The sequence below is a fragment of the Lepisosteus platostomus genome, chromosome 2 (genome assembly GCF_059453375.1).
Source record: "Lepisosteus platostomus isolate fLepPlt1 chromosome 2, fLepPlt1.hap1, whole genome shotgun sequence".
Classification (NCBI taxonomy): Eukaryota; Metazoa; Chordata; class Actinopteri; order Semionotiformes; family Lepisosteidae; genus Lepisosteus; species Lepisosteus platostomus.
The window spans coordinates 15862791-15879748 of NC_142612.1; the positions used below are offsets into that span (position 1 = coordinate 15862791).

At 39.4% G+C, this 16958-nt stretch overlaps 1 protein-coding gene across 1 annotated transcript in view; it reads right to left on the bottom strand.

Moving 5' to 3' along the window:
• Positions 1–15563, bottom strand: part of LOC148676022 (follistatin-related protein 1-like) — a 51900-nt gene extending 36337 nt beyond the window's left edge. The window contains exons 1-2 of the mRNA XM_088600446.1: positions 15407–15563; positions 15239–15295 (exon numbers count right to left, since the gene is read on the bottom strand). Coding sequence (XP_088456572.1) covers positions 15239–15295 — 57 coding nt within the window. The 5' untranslated portion in view covers positions 15407–15563. The remainder of the gene's footprint in view (positions 1–15238; positions 15296–15406) is intronic.
• Between the last annotated feature and the right edge of the window lie 1395 nt (positions 15564–16958).

The window sequence follows — 16958 nt, forward strand, 5'->3', positions numbered from 1 at the left end:
AAGGCTTGAAGGATGACAGCAGACAATCAAAAAATCTCAGTTTTATTCCTTTAAAGAAGTAAGAAGAAGTGCACCAGTGTGCCTTCCTACTGTGTCCTAGTTCACCTGCACCTTCTGATTGCTTAGTAACAAAGAATGGACCCATCTATCCATTTTCTAGGTACTCTGCAATTGGTACCACACAGTTAATGAGAGGCTCCATTTCTTCTGAGAGACTGATGTGACTGAAAAGGCTTTATGATGTAATAAAAATACGTTTTAGGCCCCATGTGCAGAAACTATGTTCCTCTTAAAAGATTAGTTCTCACATTCAAGGACATATGTGTATTTGGACAGAGATTTGTTTAATAAATAGAAAAGAGAGAGAGTACAGATATTTTCTTTTAACTAGGATGATGTAACTAGTGGAGTGCCACAGGGATCTGTACTGGGAACCACTGATTCACCACTCAAATTCATCGAATGGATTTGTATTCAGCATGCTTGCCAGAAGAAGCTATCCTATAAATCAAATAATCTTCATCTCATTTAGGGTGGCAAGATTAGCAGACCTGGGCCAGTCTGCCTGTAGGCTACAAATTAAGATGCATGCATTTCTTTTTAGTTCCCTAATGATCTGTACCTTTCACATTGATTTAGATCACCTTTTTGTCAAAGAAAACGTCTAGACATGACTCCACATGGTCCAACAAGCTGTCCTGTGGCATATGATGCCACTTATTCACTCATGTATCAAACAGTTTTCCTAACCACTAGACAGAGCACTGTGTGGTTACATGGGACGACACCCAAAGCAGTACTCTACTGGGAGCACCAAACACCCTTGCTAAGTTCAGGTCCTGCCACCCAGCTCATACCTAAATCTGTACTGTTGCCTACATTTCCATTTCTTGCACCACATCTGGTAGAGTGAACCTCCAAATCAAGAGGCTAGGTAATCACTGGAATGATTCATCAAACAGTCTGACTCTTCAGCAGAAGGCCACTGTAGGAACAGACACCAGACAAGAGACAGACGTTTTCCAGCTGGGCAAACATTTTTAACACACGTCTGAAGGGTTTTTTTTTCTCTTGAACCCCCGAGGAAAAGCAAAACTACAGCCAAAAACAACACTGTTCAGTACCACAGTGTTTGGTTTTAGTTTGCACCTTTTAGTTTTAGTTTGGGAACTGGAGTGTGCTGTACACATACAGACGAAATCTGTGTTGGTCAGAAATGTCCAGGCAAAGTCGTCTGAAAATTACAAATAAGCAGAGCTCCCAGGAAATACAGTCTAATTTAAGGGTTTAGCAACTCTTCGTAAACAGGAAATCTAAAATATTTAGGGATAGTGTTTAGGGCTTTGGGAGGAGTTTAAAGTTAAGACAAGACCAGAAATTTAAGATTCAAGCTTATTCAGTGAAGCGAGCACTAGCATTGACATCTTAGTTACTTCTGATATGTTTTTTTTTTTGTAGTTACCTTGTTGTATCTCTCTGCATTACCATGATTTTACCATGGTGTGACACAGTAGGGGCATCCGAACTCCAGCAAGCCACAAGCACAAGCAATAAAACAGTAAACTAGTGGATGTGCTATAAAATCCACTTTATTACATTCAGTGACTCCATTATGGCATGCTGTAATCAAGCTCTGCTGACTGAGTGACATCATGCAGGAGTGAGTGACGTCATGCTGGTATGAGTGACAAGAAGCAGGAGCATGTTGTCACCGAGGTGAGGAATCCTTAAGTGTCACGTGCTTTTAAAATCTCTGCCTCATTTTCTGTTGTTCTTCCTGCTAAGACAATATTCTGATGCTAATCAGCTAGTCCAGCAAAAACAACGTCTGTAAAGACTTATCAAAGCTTAAGGCCAGGAAGTGCAGAGGGGAAGGAAATTAATGTCACCCCTGTGGCCTCGTTGTTGTCATTGGTAAAGCATGTTCCAGCATTGACAGATGTCCCTACACTATTTCCTGGGATTTCTCTTGGCATGGCAAATACTTTAATCCAACTGTACCAGAGAAGTATATCCAGGAGAGATACCATATAAAACGCCCCAAAAAAGTTTTATAACTCATGAGAAATTACAAAAGAGATAACAGATGATTCATGTACTCTATTCAATGACATCTAACCACTGCATACACGGGATATTTGCAGATAGGTGGAAAACAATTCTCCAGCCCAAAACATCACGTTTCAATTATTCTGCATGGCATTTCCGTAGCTACAAAAAAGATCTGCATTTTAAAAAAGCCTTGGCTGACGTCAGCTGTTTTGAGTATGATTTAGTGATCCTCAGCAAATTAAAATGTCTAAAGGGGAGGCTTGAGGATCATAAGACTGAATTGGACTCAATGTGATTGGTAAAACTAGCTGAGGGGTCATTTTAACAGCACTATCATTAGTTACTTCAGGAAGGACAGAAAATAGGGCATAGCAGGATATGATGCATAAAATGCACAGCTCATTTTTCACCTGACAGCAGATGTACTGTCCACTCTGGAGCACAATTAAAAAATTCTGAGGAGCCAGCACTCTGTGAAAAATCTTTTTTTTTCACTACGGAAGTGTCTGTTTTTTTTTCTTTTTGTAACCATACAGAGGTGCTAATTTTTCATTTGGTGTAAATAACAGCATTTATTATTGTTATTATTATTAATCAGAAGAAGAATTTCACATTCAGAAGGTCATTACATGACATTTAAGAGTTAAACCAGAAGCTTGTAGGGACCTACAGTACTTTCAACCATTTTCCAAACAATGTTCCTTGACAAAACAGTTGATAACACTGCAAAACAAGCAACAAACTTGCAGAATACATTATAATTACTAATAATTGCTTACACATACTGTATAGTGTTTTTCTGGACACTCCACTCAATTAGTTTTACAGGTAATGAGGTCTCCCCTCAACCACCACCAATGTGCAGCCCCACCTGGATTATGTGACAGCAGCCATAGTGAACCAGAACGCTAACCACACTTTATTTAACAGTGGGGAGAAGAACAGAGCCATTTCTTTAAAACAAAACCTTCCTAAAAATAAATGTGTAAGCTGTCTGACATTTAGATAATTTCTTTTGATATATTTTCACTGAAAACAAATTAATATATAAATGGAAATACCCTTTCATGATAAACCTGTGTCATATTCTGAAGTACACTCCTACCTAGGGGATACTAGCCCGCTGGAGGTTCCGATAGTTCGTTAAAGTATTGTGCACAAATCTCCTTTGAACCATTTTCACAATTACCAATTAGAGTCTGACATAAAATACTAAAAGAAAAGGGAAAGACAAATGCCCAAAGACCCTTTCTTTAGGCTTGGTCTGTAGCCTTGGTCTGTCGCCATGCCTCAATTAACGGACGCTGAGAGAGTTCAGACCTCTTCCGGGGCTGAGGGAATAATGAGACATTTCTGCCACTAAACTCACAGAAAAAAAAACCCAAATAAAAACGTACGAAAGAAGCAGAGGGTCGTTTCTCTATCCCTTCCATGCCTCCCCTCTCCCAAGAATAATTTGGAGCTAAGCAAAGGCTGTCTAGACAACACCTTCCTTTCTAAGAACAAACTAAGCTCAGCGAACAGAAACAAATGGCTATGATCTTCTGAAGTGTGGAAAGCACCCAAGAAAGCAGCCCTCAGGCCTTTTTCTTCCAGGCAGAAGCCAAGCAGGCCCTAAGTCAGACAGAACTATGACATCTTAGCATCCTGTCTGAAATGTATCCATTCTCCTGCTGCAAACTTAAAGGAATTGAGACCTAAAGCTTTGATTAAATGTTTGCCTTTCACGAATCCTGAAATCCATTTGGATTGGCTTCGTTAGCCTGTTGTACGATCATTCACAAGTACTGTTGTAAGATCATTGGATAACAAGCAATACAAAACAGCCAAGGTTACGCAGCTTTCCATAATCAAATCGCATAAACATTTCAGAAGTAATGAAAAGTTAAATATTCCACAGCCCAGTTTTCAGAACATGACCGACCTCTCACACTCCAAGTGCTCCTTCTGGGGGCACAAGGAGGACAAAAGATGCAATAGGATGGTTTTAAAATTCCACAGCACTGAGGTAATGCTCTATAATCACTAAGACACAAAAGGACGAAATTCCAGAGATTCTTCTACCGAAAGCCGTCGGCTGTTTTATAATTGTCTGCAGAAGAAAATGAACTAAAAGGCCAGTGATTTGCCTAGCAAAGCCAGGTTCACACAGGAGTGCCTTCCTATCATGTAAAGGAAATATGAATATGATTCTCCTTACACTTCGAAGACAATGTCATTATTTACAAAGCTATTAACAACATCTGCAGAGGAAACTAGCTGGAAGCAACAAGTGTCCCACTGAAGACCAAAGAATTGTGAAAGGTCTTCAGCAACCTAATACATTCTGGAGCTTCAAGTCCTACACTTTATTCCCCTCATACTCTACAGGTTGAAGGAACTGACCCTTTTTAGTCTTGTACAGAGACCACAATGAAAGTACCAGATTCATTTACCTTAATGTACCTTATTTAATATCCTCAAAGGTGCTGACAAAGTTAGCCCAATAGATATCTTTAGAATCAACAGTAAGACAGGAACCAGTGGACACAAGAGGAAGTGTATTTAAAACAGAGCATTTGAGAAATTTCTTTACACAAAAGACTGCGGGAGTCTGGAACCAGTCTACACAGTCATGTACACAGGATACCCTGGATTCTTTCAAGAAACCTTGGAGTCAAACAGCTAGTGAAGATTAAACAGGCTTGATTTGCCCAATCACCCCTTCTTGTTTGAAAATATAATATTTCTAATACTGTATATCAAATAAAAGTTTCACCACATGGCTACACTTACAGTGAGCACAAGGGATAGATCTAATGTTCAGGCCAGGAGACCTATGCAAATGATACATATAGATAAAAAAAAACATTTTTCAAATATAGGTTGAAGAATGTAACAGTTTGAAGCAAAACTCATAATACATACCTGTCTTCAAGGAAATATTTTAGACATGCATATCTCACCTTGCGCCTAGTACCTACCAGACAGCCTTCATATTGCTGCGATTCAGGCCAGGAATAAGCCACTTTATGGTGATAGGTGAATCTACTTGCATTTAATGTATAGCTTAAATTTTTATACTACATACACATTTTTCTGCAAAACAATTTAGTTTGTAGTTCTCCTGTTTACAACTCCTTGCATGACTGTTTTTGGAAGTCCCTGTGGTCATTTTTTTCCTGCTATTAGTCATACTGTACATAAGACAAATAAAGTACTGTAGGAAAACAAGTGCAGAGAGAATAGTCTGCTCTCCCTGCAGAGCACTTTAAGTGAGGCCCAGAGTAAGTATTCCGTCTCTCTGTTTTCTGGGTCATAAACACAAAAAACACACCCTCCCTCTCATGACTCATTCTGCAGATGTGCAAATCCAAAATAATTCACTGTCACTTGCTAAAAGTCACAAAGTTGCATTCCAGGGGCTACCTGGAGTTTTGCTGAGCCAGTAAAGGGACTCTCAGATTGTGTCTTACTGTATGTGCCAGACACTGCTGGTTCACATCTAGGCTGTGCCACTGGCTGACTGAAAATTAGTTGATTGTAGAGGAGTGACATCACCCCCTCTGAAATCTAGACAATATAAAACACTGCCACAGCAGCGAACTTGGTCTTGTGGCAGAGTGAAATTCTTCAGTGGCTAGAAAGTGGTGCTGTTTTGGACCTGAGTCCACAAATGACCAGGAGTGAATCCAAGCAGAGACAGAATACTGCTGCACTTATCACATAAGAATCACCAGTGCTTGGAGGGGCTTGAATCAGCGAGAATATCCGTCTGCTTGTTCTGCTTCTTTATGTTTTGTCTCCTTTCTATTTGTGAAATGTGCTGCACACTCAATTACGGGCCTAGGAGAAACTAATCTCTGATCAGCAGTTAAGGGAACAATTTATCTAGCCCCATGGATAGGAGCTGTTCAATTAGTTGGGTACCTGTGGCAAATTTAAAAGACAAGTGGACTGAGAGCATAGTGCTTTCAGATCCGACCTGTCTACATAAATTAAATGTGGGGAAGGCTGATACAACAGCATCGATCACAGCCAGTTTAGAGTCCACCTGTGTAGGTAAAAACAGGAAAAGGCCTGTGCAAATGAGGCAAAGTTGTTTTTCACAAGACAGCATGACAAGTGAAAAGCCTGAGATGATGCCGCACTGTTTTGCTTTGCAAAAAGTGATTTCTGGATTGCGGGCAGAGAAAAAACACGGGACATTACACAATATGGGTTTAACAGCAGCAAACGCAAAACAAGCTGAAAATGGCCTCTTAATGTGCCATAAACTGGGGCTAATTCCATTGGTTACATCTTTTAAAAAAATCTCAGCACATGCTTAATATTTCAGATAGATTCAGATCTTAGCAGTCTTATTTTTGAATACAGCCATTTACATTTGCATATTCACTAAAATAAATTAGGCACCAAAGAGGTGTGAAACTTGAATATTCCTCTGTGTTTGTATGGGTTTTTACCAGGTACTCTACTTGCTTCCTACATATATTAGCCATTCAAAATTGTCCCTGTAACTGTAGTCAAGGGTCAAGGGGGAGGGCAATGTGTGTTCTCCATCCCACCCTGTGCTCCGTGCTTCATTTTATGCGATATATTTTAGCTTATGGAAAATTGTAACAGTTCATAAAGTTTAATTAGAAACAGGAGAAATGTTCATGACATTGAAACAAGCATGAAAAAAAGAATGTCATTGGTCTTTCTGTACTGTGTTTAGCATAGTCAAAGCAGAATCCAATTTTAAGGACAACACATAGTGAGTGATGTCAAACTATAAGAAAGTTTCAAATAAGAGGAGGTCGTTCTGCCCATCTTGCCCGTTTGATCTCCGGTGACTAATTCATCCAAAGGCTTCAATTTGTTTTCATGGAGGAAGCCAGGGTATCAACTTCCAAGATGGCTGAGGAGCTTGTTCCAGGCAACACATCACTTTTGTGTGAAGAAGCCCTTTCTTTTTTCAGTTTCAAATGCACTCTCCTGCGGTTTCCACTGTGTCCTCCATTTCGTGTTTCGTTCTTGTCTAATAGGTTGGCACGGTCAGTGTCCCTGACGATAATAAAACTAAAAAGCCTTAGAGCACAGGGCCACATGTAAAGACATCATGAAAGACACTGAGGAGCCAGGCATGTGATCATTAGAGGAGCTCAATTCTTACCCCCTGTAGCATTAACGGATTCACTGTATTCTTCAACAAAACCTTTCACAGCAGTCTTGGTTCTTGATTCTTTCTGGTTTTCCAAATTCATTTCTGGAATGCAAAGATTCTGATCCTTGCTTGAATCGCCAAAAACAAAACAAAAGGCAGCTGATGAATGGGGCCTGATTACTATCCTTCAGCATTCTGAATGAAGGCCCAAAAAAAGGGACCGGAGCAGGGAAACGCCAGCGGACTCAAAGTAAGAAAAGCACAAACGCTACCTCAGGCTCTTCCCCTGACAGCATTTATTCACTGAAAGGATTAACTGGTCATCTTAGTCTGAAAGAACAGCAGCTTCCCAGAAAAGAGTGGGAAATTTAGTCCTGTAAGGTTTCCCAGTACAGTACTTTTTATTTTTTTTAACTCGGAGAGCGAGCGCTGTATTTATTTCTCAGCTTGAAAGAAACACAGAAGAAAAGAAAGCACGAAGGAAAAGGCGCCCTTGCTTCTTGGAACAAAGACCCCAGCACATCTGCTAGCAGTTAAAATAACTAAAGCACTCCACCCTCAAGGCCCTGCAGTCTCTGAGGCCTGGACAGTGCAATGCAGCTTTCTCCCCCCGTTTCTCTGCTCAACAGCCAAGGGCAAACGACATGAATCCGAATTCTAAATGCCCAGTATTTGATTTCACAACGGAACTGTGTTGAGGTACAACAGTTGGCCAAAGGGCCTCTTTGGGCACATATCCAGGTAATTTGGTCTTTAAGTGCACGAGACATTTTTTCCCAGGGTCAGTGCACTCTTACTGGAGACAACTTGGCCATGCCATGGAACAGGCTTAAAAAAAAGAAAAGCTGAAAAATCCTCATTGAAAGCCTGTGTAACAGCCATGCCATTAAACTAATCGTGTTCTCATTAGAAAGAACTCATATTTTTTGGACCAATTTTCTTTCTATATTTGAAAGTGTTTACTGCTTGTGGATTCCCCCCCCGATAGTTCAAGCTCCACAGCCCGTAGTTCATTATTAACCAAGGTTAACCGAGGTCCTGACTCTCTGTGGTCATTAAAAATCCCAGGGCGTTTCTCGAAAAGAGTAGGGGCGTAACCCCGGTGTCCTGGCCAAATTTCCCATTGGCCCTTACCAATCATGGTCTCCTAATAATCCCCCTCTATGAATTGGCTACATTACTCTGCTCTCCTCCCCACTGATACTGTGGCTGATGTGTGGTGAGTGTTCTGGCGCACTATGGCTGCCGTCGCATCATCCAGGTGGGGCTGCACATTGGTGGTGGTGGAGGGGAGTCCCCATTACCTGTAAAGCGCTTTGAGTGGAGTGTCCAGAAAAGTGCTATATAAACGTAAGAAATTATTAATTATTATTATTATTATTATTATTGTAATCTTACTGGACTTGTAGGATGTTGGTATTTTCGTCTGTGCAGAGGATCATCTGATTTGATCATTTTGGAATCTCATTGCCAAAGCCAGAATAGCATCAACTGCCCTGCCAAAGCAAAGTTTTACACAGTGCATATCCTCATACATTTGGTGTTCTGCTTTAAGCACATACTGAATGCTTAAACACATACCCATCTTTCTTATTATGTTTACGATACAAAAAGGGTTAAAAAAGCAAAAACTACACTTTTATCTTGAATCTAAAGCTATCCCAAACTACTTCATTATTGGCCAAGTATTCATCACAACATTTCCAAAACACATCCCAAACAATCCATAATCCTTAGCATTCTTGCATCCTAAAAAAACCCAGTACTGGATTTGAACAACACTACCATTAACATCATAGCTCTGCTAGGCAAATGCTTGGGAACACAACTAGAAAAAGATGTGACTGTTGAGATCATTCAAAACTAGCTTGCTCCAAGAATGGAATGTCAATTTCTACCCAGCACATGCTAAACAGATTGAAAACATCAGAGCAGCAGCACAGTCACAGTCAGAGCACTTTGTCTGTAGGCTGTAATGTGTCTTAGTCTTTTTCAAAGACGCTCAGTTCATAGTGGAGCAGTCCTTCATCTGTCCTCTTTGTTAACCTTGCCAGGGGAAATGGCAGGAAATAGCTTGCCTGAATCTCAAGGGCATCTCTGTACTTACTGTATGTCACACCTGCCTGTTCGCTGTTGCATGAAGCAACTTACTGTAAAGTTTCCCTCTCCAACACATTCTCTTGCTATCGAAGATTCAAACAGTCTGACCAGAAAACCTTGAAGCAAGAATAACAGACAGGGAGTGGCTTCTCTCTGTGCCTTGCAGATCAGATATTGAGAACTTAAATTTTAACCTCTTCTACGGCTGGCCACTCCGTCTATGCTGGGTTTTGCACAATTAATCTCTTTATAAAACTGTTTTTAATGACACTCCCTCTCTAGCACTCCCGGACACAGCAGGAAAGCCCAGTTGGATGCTTTTAGACTGGTTCTGTAACACTCCAGCTTCATAACACACCAGTCAGACTTTGATTTACCAGTAAAGGACCGGTTCAAGAAAGACCTCTCAGCACAAGCACATCATCTGCAAGCCATTTCAAATTGTCATTGCGAATCTGAATAATTAAAAATGATCTCATATAAGTAACGATATTTAATTACTTGTTAGCCATAACAAAAGAGCTGCCTTGTATAACTGTGGAAATACTGTTTTGGGTTCCATTTCCATAAAATATGTTTTGTCGCTTCTTTATTTTTAGAAGCATGAATACTTTAAAGAGTTTCACTTGAGTCTAGAACATGACAGCAAAACTGCATTCATAAGGGTATTAGATCACTGCCTTGGAAGTTCATAAATTTTAAATGCATCTCATAGCACATCCTGTGCTCGGTAGTCCTTGATTAAACAGACTCTTGGAATTCTGTGAATTCTAAGATTCATGAAATAAATTTTAGTTTTTGAAGGGATTTGCCCTTTAGAATTGTAAATAATAATATACAGAAAAAAAATGACATTTGTATCTTAACTTTTTGATTTTGTCTAAACATGCTGGGAGTAGGCTTCATGTCTACTTTACTTGTCATTTACAAGCAAACGTAACACAAACATAACACAACGCAAGAAATATAACTGCAGTAAGTACAATAAGTTCAAAATCTCACTGGTCTTTCAGGCACTCTAGAATTGTTGTTATTCTAACATATACTGCTGTTTCATAGTGTATATGTGCGATCAGTTATGCGACAAATTTAATTTGTATGATAAAATCTGCATTTCTGCTAAAAAATGTACTATTAGCAATTCGCTGCTAATTAACAATCAGCTTGGCGGTGTGCAGAAACTTCATTTACAGCATCACTGAGTAGATATAATGAATAACAGAGATGCATCTAATGGAATGCAATCTAGAATCAGCCAGCATTATTTATTTATCTCTGGGTTTTTTGTCATTAATAAATGTACACATTTTGCAAGTAATAAAAAGCATGATATCTTGCGTCAACACCCCCCAGGAGCTAGGGGGCAGCAGTGCAGAGCTGGGGTTTGGAGTCCAGTTCTGTGTAGGGCATTGCTGCTGCCGCTCCCTTGAGCAAAGTGTTCCAGTTCCTTCAGCAGATGTTCTGCTGTGTGAATGGGTCTCCGGGCTGTCATAGTAAAAGGGAATTTGTGCACAATCGACTTGCTTGGTAAAATGAAGGAATGAAAATCCTTTGACATCATCTGGAAACCTAAACAAAATTCTGGGTCCTTTTGTGTTGAGAACTGATTTGCTTATTAAACCAGAAGCACCTGAAGTGCTATTTTAGTAACAGTTTTAAAGAAAATGGTACTGACCTTTATATAGGCAGACACACAAAACTTTCAGGGAAGGCTGTTCGACTTCAGTCTGGAGGCAACAGACACTACGACACTTAATTACACCATTTCAGAGTGTAACACTGATTGGAATTAACCAGACATTTGGCAGTCTTCAGTATTTAAAACTATTTTCCCTATTACACTGTAATGAGAAACTAAGTATCTATTCTGAATTTTCAGAATTTAAAATTGATTGCAAAAAAACCTCTCTTCTCCCTGTGTGAAATTAGCACAATTATGAAGCAAAACAGTTAATTCTGATTATTGAAAATTTTGAATGTCACTGTACAGCAGATCATAAATATTAATGAAATTCCAGGGTAGTACTTCTAGTGGGGCTATTGGGGATAAGCAGAAAAGAAATGCCATCTTTAATCAATATTTGATATAATGAACTTTTAATAAAGATAGTTCAAGATGGGGAGCTGCGTCAGCATGCGTGGGCTGCAAAGGAACAAGTAAAGGTTTATTCCATGCTGAAGAGAGAAGAAAGAAAACACAACATCTCAGCTGTGGAGCTGACACCAGAAGAAGGCTCCACAGCCAAAATGTTGTGTTTTCTTTCTTCTCTCTTCAGCATGGAATAAACCTTTACTTGTGCCTTTTAATAAAGATGCCATTTAAAAATAGAGATGAAGAATTATCTCTGTTAATCACAAAGAATAATTTAAATTCCAAATAATATACCATTTACTGTATCATTAAGACAGAGAAATCATAATTCAAATCTCAAACACAGGCTGTCATTCCTTACAAAACGGAGATTTTATTTAGCAGATCCAGTGAGTTCTCAATAAAATAAACACCTCATTAGTGTAATAGTTTTCTAGGCTTTTAAAACAAGACCACTGCTTTCAGATGCAGGTTTATTTGGTAATAAGTCTAAAAGACATCCAGATATGTCAGTACAATTACCTACTGTAGCTGCAAATGTCTCTGCTGTCACAGGATCTGGACAAATTCATTTTCGTTCTCTTGTTTTCTAAATGTCAGCATCGGTAACTTTTGCAAACCGTCTGACACTTAAAACAGTAATGTCAGATTTTCTATACACTCCGTGTTTTGAAAAGCAATCTTTAACTATGGAATGTCAGCAAGGAAAGCCTGGAGGCCGAAGATTGATTACGCTGTTTACTGAGCATATCTGCTGCATTTCAAAGCAAAAATCTGAATCACGTTGTAAGCTACAAGCTAAACATTTGATTCAAGCCAGATTCATGGATTGGAGAAATCGACTTAAGCTGCTTTTTATATCTCAGATGCCTGTCAAATTATTTTTTCCGTAAGAAAATAAAATCTCATCCCTCCTTTGGATGTAAGATGTGACCCTTGGGAGTTCTTAATAGTAAGAGAGTGCAGTGACCTAGAGAAGGGAAGATGTTCTTCAGATGAGAGGAGGTTTCTGTGGTAACCAGGAGCGACCAGTCCTAAGAGCTTATTTGGGGACGATCCACATCAACAAAATCAACATGAAAAGAATGAAGGAATGGCTATGATGGATTTATACTCAGGTTTCCAGAATAAAAGAAATACTGCAATCCCTTGCTTACCCTATATGAGTATAAAACCGCATAGAATTGATTGTTTGAATATGCAACTCAGGAGAACGAGAGTGAGGAGGAGTGAAGACCGAGCGACACAAAAACAAGGATGCAAAAAAAGGAGAATTTATATTTTTATATATTTTTTTTCATTTCTTTGGATTTTATTTTAAAAAGTTCAGGCCAGGAGGTCGTGACAAATCAAACCAACCTGAGCAACAATACTATTCAACAAGTTCAAGCAGTCTGTTGTCTTCTGTGATCTTTTAACAATTCGCCTTTGGTTGGGGCCAAGCTGGGAGGTGGTGATAAAACGTACAGCAGAGAATCCGGAAATCCATACGCTACTGGGAATGCAGATGCTAAGGTTCACAGCGCAGACGAGCAGTCTCAACAAATGAAACACACACCAGCCCATGTCGGAGAAGTATTATCTCATCTCAGAATTACCCAGACAAAATTGTTCAACGGCCTTTTGAAGCTTTGCCACGGTGCCTACATAATGAATCCCAGCTGTGGGAGGCAGACCGTGGCCATTACAAATACACCATTCTCTCCGAGTCTCGCAGTTGTAGTCGCTCTTTTTTTCCACAGTCCCTCCCTTTCGCACCGCACAGAGGAACACAGAAAGAGGCCTTCCTCGTACAGGTGGGGTCTAACACTGTTCCACACCACCAGGGCAGTCAGAGTATTACTGTTCTCATAGCACTTCAGTGCATGCAATCACTCCAGCATCACTTCTTCCATGACTTAATCAAGGTCATTTCAATTCTGATGCTGTTTGCTACAATACATCACTTCCTGCCCTTCCCATAATGCTAGACACGACTGTTTTCACACCAAAAAAGTCCTAAGCTCGACTAGTAATAATTCAAAAGGAGCAGCTTATCTTATCATCGATTAAGAATACTTAGGCGTATTCATTTTGAAACACATTTTTATTGGCCCTAATTGGCTTAAATCGAACACACACTTAGACATTTATACACTGTTTTCCTTTTTTTTTAAATGGAGAAGTCTACACCATTTGAGAAACTGCTGGCTCCTTATAATTAGATGCTTTTTGCTACTTAAAAAAAAACGGGTCCAAGCAGATGTCCAACAGCTGCCCACCTGGTATGCGGAGCAACAGACACTCGCTGTGTATCATTAGAGAGGCAATCTCACATTTAAATTCAGTAAGAGCATCGCGGTTGTCAGATGTTGTTTACTAAGCCTGGGATCTTAGCACTTAGGTGAGCAATCAATCAGGAGCAAGTTTGTCCTGATGCCCAGCATACAATCCTTACCTTACAACAGACAACAGCTGCATTTACACAGCAGTGTCAGAAACACAAGCCTCCCTGCCCTGTTGCTTCTGAGCAGATTAAACCCAGCAAACAAAAACATCCTTTTATCTTTCTGCTTTAACAGCTGTCTGTTAACGTCTGTCATTTGCTGTTTGGGCTGAGCCACAGAGCACTGCCACAGAAAGGGTTAACTGACAAAGGAGCTGCTCATCTCCGAGAGTGTTTATTTGGTGAATGTGCTGTACATCTTTCTGCAATTATGTACAGTATGGCATTTTCCCTAAATTGTTTGGAGACAAACTAAAATCCCACCTCACAAATATTTGTGTTCCTGGGTGGCCTTCTGACTGTAATCGTTAAACAAGAAGACAATGGTCTAGATACTGTTCAATGGTATTGGAGCAAGGACTTCTCCCACTCTTGGTTTTTATATCACAAAACGTTTAAAGTTTCAAAACGTTTATCATATTTCATAAAAGTGAATTAAGTATGACTGTTTTAGTATGATGTTCAGGTTGGTGATAATTGTGCTTTTAAGACATTAGACATTAGGTTTCCGGGTACAGAGAACGGTAAAATTATGTGTGCGCACATCGGTTGCCTATGAGTAATGTCATATACAATATAACATTTTCTTAAAAATCGTGTAGTACTTAGACATAGCGAGGTACATGCCAGACAGACAACTTAATGCTTTGTACAGGGAGCTTTTCATCCCAAAGCGTTTCACATATAGGAGAGGATACAGTACAGATGTAATCTGTATCTAAATGATAGGCTTTTACTGCACTTCGTGAAATAAACACTGATAGAAAGTAATCCTGATACAAGCCATATAAACCTCACGTCCCATCCTACATTCCTACATTTTCTTCTAAGCGCTTGAGCAATTCTTGAGCTTCGTTGTCAAATTGACTGGTGTCGTCGCTCTATAGACATAAGCAGAACCCCGTCCTAGACATCTTGAGAAACTCTTAGGTTATTTTAACGAACTGACTTTTGGGACTTTACTATATTTGCTGGATATTAACTTTTAGATTTGCTTGTTAAAAGTAGGTAAAAGCCCGGTTAATCAGCAGGCTACTAACCAGGTATTAGTTTAGTGTAAGCAAGTATTACTTTTACACTCTAACTTAAAGGCAATTGTAACTATCTTTATCGCCTGGTAATTCAGAAATTGTAGTACAATCGAGTCTATTCCGTGCCCGGAATCTAATTTTTAAAGTTCAACTCGGTACTTAAATTTAGGGCTGGTTTTCCCAACACTGAACATCCTATTTGAAAATAAAAATCCATCTTTTTATACAAAGTTATGATTTATTCGCTATAACTTGTAAATATGGTAATAATTGCTGGATAAAACAGGAAATGTCCTTATTCTGATAAGATTGGTGAAATATTGCTTGTTTTAAAAAATAACGCAGCTTACCTCGGCATGACAGCAGGCGACCGCCAGGAGAACAAATACTGAGAGACTCCTCAACATCTGCGGGAGACAGAAAGATGCGATATTTCGTAAGAAAGAGCAGCGAGCCCGAGTATTTCAAGGAAACAACTGGAGATGTAACGAGAAAAAGATAGGAACTGCTTTTCGTACCTTTTTGTCTTTCCAAGGGCGCAGATTCACAGAGGGCAAAAAGGCAGTCTTGCTCGGAGACGCACTGAAGGTATGTGTGGGGCTTCAGGAAATTTGAGCACTGCTCAGGAATTTCGGCCCCTGCTCCCCCCGTGTGTGACGTGGCCGATCGGAGCGGACAAAGCCGAAAGCTGAAGGTCCAAGCTGGGAGGCAAAAGTGACCCCACGGAGAACAATTTCCAGCCGCGAACTGATATTTAGATACACCAGTACAAGATTGCGATGGCAACATAAAACGGGGTACATTATTACAAAATCGACATCGCGCCAAAAAAAAAAAACAGGTTAAAAGTGATATAGAAGAGGGAGCTGTTACTTTTTTTTCTGGGGCAAAGTCATTAATTGCACGCTTGAGACAATAATTCATTGTATTTAAAGGCCTAAATGGAAAGAAGGAACCGCGCCCGATTTTTAAACAATCGTGGAAAAGGTCCATTACAAAACACCAACAATAGTGTTCATGTTTTAATAACACATATAACAAAAAAAAAAGTCCAGGAAGAATGATGTTCATCACGACAAGCCAACTGAGGAATGATAATAAAAGTCGTAAACATAAGAAAAAAATATTGTTTATTCTGAAAGTTTAAACAGCACTTGTATAATCTTAGTGGAGTTAACTGTGCCTTGTGCATATTTGGTACAACATCTGTCTCTGGGAGCTCCAGGAAGTGGTTAAAGGGAAATGTTTTTGAATGAATCCATGAAATATAATTCCACACAGTGAGAGGGAGACAGGATGGATAGGCCATGTTGGAGTTATGATATTCTAGCCTGCTCTCTGGCTGTGCCATTCTTGATGGTCTTCATTATCTTCATCTTCTCTAAAGGTACTTCGGCCTCTGTGGAATACAGGTGGAATTATGATGTATTTAGAAATAAGGGCTTAGCACCTTTAGGTTTAATTTAACTCCTGACTCAGCCAATGAAAATATCAATTTACTGTAAATGTCCTTAAACTGATTTATTTTAAATAAGACCCAGTATGCTATTTTCAAACACAGGTTGCTTAGTTACACACCACTCACTATACACAGAAAACCATAATATGTCTAAATTTAAAGCATGATCTTTTTACAATCTTGCATTAAATTCATACATAGCTCTCCACACTTCCATTTGAAAATCAGATTCAGAGAACAAATACCTAGTGATTAAATATTAATAGACAGATTTTGCACAGATAGGCTAAAACAGGGTGTATGCCATCTCACACAGATCCCTGGATGGAAAGAAAACTGATTTATTTCAGATGTTCTCGGAAGTCTGATACTTTGAGTTAATCTTCCTAATGATGCAGCTAGGTTTGGCACATTTAAATCACATAAGAGCGTGTCGAATAAAGAAGCGCATTAATTGATTATATTAACAACTGAAAAGGGAAATCAAGAGTACCACAGCCTCGTATTAGTAATTATTTAGCAAGGAGAGCATTTTAGCATTTGGATATGCTGTAAAATGTGAAAAATGAAATAGATTTTGAGAACAGACTTTTAAAAAAGACTGTGCTAAA